The sequence below is a fragment of the Coenobita brevimanus genome, chromosome 61, assembly GCF_032717465.1.
Source record: "Coenobita brevimanus isolate Jiangsu-jjx chromosome 61, ASM3271746v2, whole genome shotgun sequence".
NCBI classification, from domain to species: Eukaryota; Metazoa; Arthropoda; class Malacostraca; order Decapoda; family Coenobitidae; genus Coenobita; species Coenobita brevimanus.
This window is the reverse complement of record NC_137014.1, coordinates 36,125,674-36,130,910: the sequence shown is the minus strand read 5'-3', so window position 1 is coordinate 36,130,910 and position 5,237 is coordinate 36,125,674. Positions and strand designations below refer to the sequence as shown.

At 47.9% G+C, this 5,237-nt stretch overlaps 1 protein-coding gene across 1 annotated transcript; it reads left to right on the top strand.

The window, feature by feature from the left end:
* Positions 1 to 68: 68 nt before the first annotated feature.
* Positions 69 to 2,448, top strand: LOC145403750 (putative G-protein coupled receptor B0563.6). Its single transcript, XM_080275428.1, has 2 exons — positions 69 to 244; positions 1,446 to 2,448. Exons 1-2 carry the CDS (start codon positions 69 to 71, stop codon positions 2,446 to 2,448), a joined length of 1,179 nt encoding a protein of 392 aa, XP_080131554.1.
* Positions 2,449 to 5,237: the final 2,789 nt, after the last annotated feature.

Genomic DNA, 5,237 nt, shown 5'->3' with positions numbered 1-5,237 from the left:
CCTAATCCCCTCCTCTTCACCTCCTCTTATTCCTCTCAGTCGTCTCCTGCTTCACCCCCTCCTTCACCATGTTCAACAGTGAGTGCACCGTCGCCCTCCACACCGTGCACGAGGCCTGGGTTGAACGCCTCTACGCGGGGGTCTTTCACGTGGCCTTCCCCATCCTCATCGTCCTGGGCACCATCGCCAACCTCACCAACTTGGTCGTCCTCACCAGACCCGCCATGAGGAGCAGGACGTACAGGTCAGTGGGGGATGCGGGGAGAGGGGTGGACTGGATGGGATGCTGCAGAGGTAGGCTTGGGGTTAGGCAGCGAAAGGGCAGGCCAACAGTCAGAGAAGTCGTTAGGCACAGCAGCTGAGGCAGAACAGAGGTTAGCCAGGACAGCTTTGCATGCACACACTGGCTGTTGTCCATTAGCCTGCCGTGGCAGTAAAAGCTGGCGTAGTGCGTTTTGTGTTTTCGGCTGCCTGACCTGTGATTGATAGCTGGCCAACACCAGCTGACTGGCCGAGTGAAGCAATCCTGGTTGGATGTATTAGGACTTCCCAGGGCCCTGGATAGCCAATGAATGTATGGGTAGTGTTGCATACATACTTTTTTTCAGTGGTGCAGAGCGTGCAACTCTGAACAAGACTGGGCTTTGTTTATATTGCACCGTTGCTGAGCAGGAACAAGAGAACGCCACACGCTCTAGAAGCAGTGTCAGCAACTCAACTGAGTGCATTCAGGTGCCGGAGGGAGGCGCCCCACCTAGAGTTTACCAAGAGTTTGTATGGAGTCACAAGGAGACTGTCCTGGCAGCCAAGGGCGACATCACAGGAGCCGCCATTGTCTGGTTACCAAGCTTCTTGGCAAAACCATTTTCACTGGTCGTTAGGGATGTCCGTCATCGACATAGATGCCCAGCTTTATATCAGTAGGGAGATATTAACTGAGCCTTGTTCCCCCTCCCCCTCTCCTTCCCCTAAGCCCACCTAGTTTACGATAGTTGTAAGAAATCGATATATTATTGTAGTTTAGTCGTGCCTATTAGAGGGTCCGGCAAGTATAGTAAATATGTGTATGTCAACCACTTATATGTATCTGCCTATCATCCATCCATTACATGTCAGTTCACCCATATACTGTAGTTACCCATCTACGTAAGCATCATCATCATCATCATCATCATCATCCTTGCATCTATCCAAACATCTGTTCGAAATCATCCAACCTCTCATTCATCTGCATACCTGTCCACTTATCATTTTCAAATACATATTCAGATGATAGTAATTTAATCCTTTTGGTTCATTCCGAGGTACAGTATAATGATTTATTGAATATACCAGGTCGCTCCATGGGTGATACTTTTTTTATTATGAGCATGCATGTCATAATGTTTAATTTATAGTATGTAGTTTTGTATGTAGTATGTGTAGCTCTAGTGTTGTGTGTGCAGGTGGTTGCGTGTGTTGGCAGTGGTGGACCTGGCCCTGTGCCTGCTGATGGTGCCTGTGTGTGTGGCCACCAGTGGACATGGACCATCACCCTCGTATTTTGCCGCCCGCTACTACGCCCACTTTGGTTGGTCGCTCAGCATTGGCGCGCAGATCCTTAGTTTCTACCTGATGGGGTGGTTCGCCTTTGAGCGCTACCTGGCCGTGTGTCGCCACCAGCAGTACGCCGCCAGCCAGACCAACAGATTCTTCCGCAGGTGCCTCGCGGGAACGGTGATCTTCGTCCTCGTCCTCTACATCCCCACCATGGCCGTCGGGGTCGTGTGTGATAGCAAGGACAAGGAGGGTGTGTGGGTGCCTCTGGATGGATACTCTCGTTCCAGTACAGAAACTGCGTCCAGTTATGTAGGGTACACGTGGGTGCGGGAGCTGTTTTCACGCGTGGTACCCGCCGTAACGCTCACCGTCTGCAACGTGAGCATCGCCCTGCACCTCAGACACCTACGCAACATCAGGGACGGGTTTGGTAGTGGAGTTTCCCCGGCCCGCAAGGAGAGGGAGAGAAGACTGGTGCTCCTTCTCTTCTGGGTCACCGCACTCTTCTACATCTTCAACGCCCCCGTCATGGTTTACTACCTGGGCTTCCTCAACCACTCACACCTCTACGATCAGTCAAGTCTCCTCGCCTTTGCAGCACTTTCCAACTTCTTCCAGATGGCAGGCAACTCCTCCAACTTCCTCCTGTACTTCCTCATCAACCCGGAGTTCAGAAGGACGCTCCGAGGGGTGATGCGCAGTCTGGTACGTTCTACCTTCGAGGACCCCCAAGTACCAAATGCCGAGACGCTCACTTCCAGCTCCACTTCCACAGCACTGAACACTCCAACCACAGACACTATCACCACCACAGCAAACACACTCACAGCCACCGTAACGACATCCACCACAGCAGCCAAAAACACCACACCCAGCACACCACCCACGACCAACAACAATAATCATTAGACAGGATTTTCTTTTTTCAACGCTGCCACATAACCAGACACAGGCACACTACATCCACCACCACGCCAAGCACACTCACCAGCACCATTATAAACACCACACCAGCCGCAGTACCACAACAACCACTGCCACACCACCACCAGCACAACCACACACACGCAGCCACACTCACAACCACCACCACAACCACTTCACCACAAATATCAACACAGCAACTCAAGCAACACACACACCAAACACAGAATATGTAAATAGGAAACGCCAACCCTTTCAGTGCGGTGACGTCTTGGGGGGATTAATTCTTGCTACCTCCAGACGGTTTTTTTTCATCTCAAAGACATCAGTACCTGGAGAGGGGTCATGAAGAGGCCGTATGTGATCCTCTCCAGCCTGACCTCTTTGGAGAAAAATTGTGTGGTGGAGGCAAGGAAGAAATGCAAATAGATAAATAAATAAATAAAAAATAAATACATAAATAGGAGGCATCACCGTACTAAAGGGGTCAAATAGGAATACTCTAAGGACATCTAAACTCGTCTAACTCATGCCAGTCTAGGTCAAGTTAGAGGGAGGTGAGCTTTTGAAATAATCAGAAAGGTATATGCAGATAATTTTTGCATCCATTTAAATAATGAAGGAATACAAAAAACTCTAGATGGACCCTCAAAAAAAAAAAAAAGGAAAAAAAAAGGAGAAAGACCGGGAATATTTAAAAATTGTCTTGCTTTTTCCTGCCGGTTTTATTCAGGTAAGACAAATTTTTCGAACTGGATAGGTTAGGTACAACATTAATAAACCTCTTCAGTACGAGAGGCCATTTCGTAAGCTGAAGAAAATCGTCTGGAAGGAGCGAGAATACGCGAATTATGACGTCAGCCGGAGCGAAGACGTCGGGGAAGGAGATGGAGTGATTAAGCCTTCTTCCTTGGGATCTTAAGACGATTTTATTCAGCTTAAGACGATTTTATTCAGCTTAAGACGATTTTATTCAGCTTAAGACGATTTTATTCAGCTTAAGACGATTTTATTCAGCTTAAGACGATTTTTTTATCTTAAAGTATACTCTATCTTTTTTCTTTTTTTCCTTACGCAAACTCAGTCTTAAGGAGAGTGTATTGTACCGTTTTTTTTTTTTTTTTTTAACTCTGGGCCTAAAATTGCCATCTTTCCATCTCGAATGCTGAGTTGTAACAGTCTCACTATATGGTGCTAGTCACGAAGAAGTGCGATGGAAAGGATGTATAGCTGTACCATAGTCTTGTTCCGTCACTGAGCTACGTGAAGTTAGTTACACACACACACACACACACACACACACACACACGTCTGGAGATAGCAAGAATGAAAAAAAACAAAAAAAAACAGTGGGGGTCAAAAATAGTGCATGAGAAACTGTAGTGGAAGAAGCACAGTCAGAGTCAAAAGTTTAAAAGCTGTGTACAGTTGCCTTCAAAAGTTCTACCTTAGCTTGGATAGGGATGGGTAACAGTTTCTCAAAAGTTACTCATTTACCTAACGAAACATAACTACAAGAAGCAGACTTTTTATCATGGCTGTACCTCCGTTGCCACCGACTCAATTTTGGACGTAACTTCTGACTCCCCCTGTACGTCCTCGGGCTGAAGGGTGATTGCTGTCATTTTGACATTTTGTGAATATGTAATAAAAGGTTTTTGACTTTGACGTGTGTGGCCTTTACCTTCAACTTTTTGTGGCTCGCTGTAGTTTTAATATTATAGGAACAAGTGGAGTAATGTTTTCTTGTTTGTTTTTATTATTTTTATTATTATTATTATTATTATTATTATTATTTATTATTATGAATAGGTACTACTGCTACTACTACACTTAATACCACCACCATAATCATCATCACCACCATCACCTTCATCATCATTATCATCATCATCATCATCATCATTTTTACCACCCTGTTCCGGCCTCACAACCACCACCACCACCATCATCATCATCACCACCACCACCACCACCACCACCACCACCACCACCACCACCACCATCATCATCATCACCACCACCACCACCACCACCACCACCACCACCACCACCACTACCACAATCATCATCATCATCATCATCATCACCCTGTCCCGGCTACCCCCCGAGACTGACAGAATGCAGTGTACGTTTCACATCACATTACACCAGGGAGGCTTAAAAAAAAAAAAAAAAAAAAAAAAAAATAGTGACCATTTCAGCTGTTTTGGGATGCCTCTACCCCTCTCCCCTTCCCCCTCCCCCCTCCTCTCCTCCCCACTCTTCTCCCCTCCCCCCCTACCCTCTTCTTCTCCCCTTCCCACCACCCCTTTGTCCCCTCTCCTCTCCCTTCCCTTTCCACCTCACCTCCACTTACCTCCCCCTTCCTCCACCCCCATCCTCCCCCTCCCCATCCTCCACTTTCCTCCCTGTCATCTATTTGCCCCTACCTTTCCCCCATCCTCCTTCCCCATCTCTCTCCCACTTACCTCCCCCTCCCTAGTCTGCCTTCTCTCCCTCCCTCTCCCTCCCCCTCCCTAGTCTGCCTTCTTTCCCTCCCTCTCCCTCCCCCTCCCTCTTGCTATCCTTCTCCTTTTCTCCCCATCGCTCTCCTCCTCTTCCTCATCCCTCCCCCTGTCTCCGTCCTCTCCCTATCAGTTCCCTCTCCCTTCTCCCTATCACCCAGTCTCCCCTCCTGTCCCGCCTCCCCCGCCCCTGAGCCGCGTGGGGTGCTTAGGTTTGGAAATATGGCACATGTCCAACCCAAATACAAGTCATATTTACAACGTTAT

Excerpts from the sequence above, each read along its gene's own strand:
- LOC145403750 (XM_080275428.1), top strand. The coding sequence starts at position 69 with ATGTTCAACAGTGAGTGCACCGTCGCCCTCCACACCGTGCACGAGGCC. Across the intron at positions 245-1,445 it reads ATGAGGAGCAGGACGTACAG|GTGGTTGCGTGTGTTGGCAG; the intron begins GTCAGTGGGGGA and ends TTGTGTGTGCAG.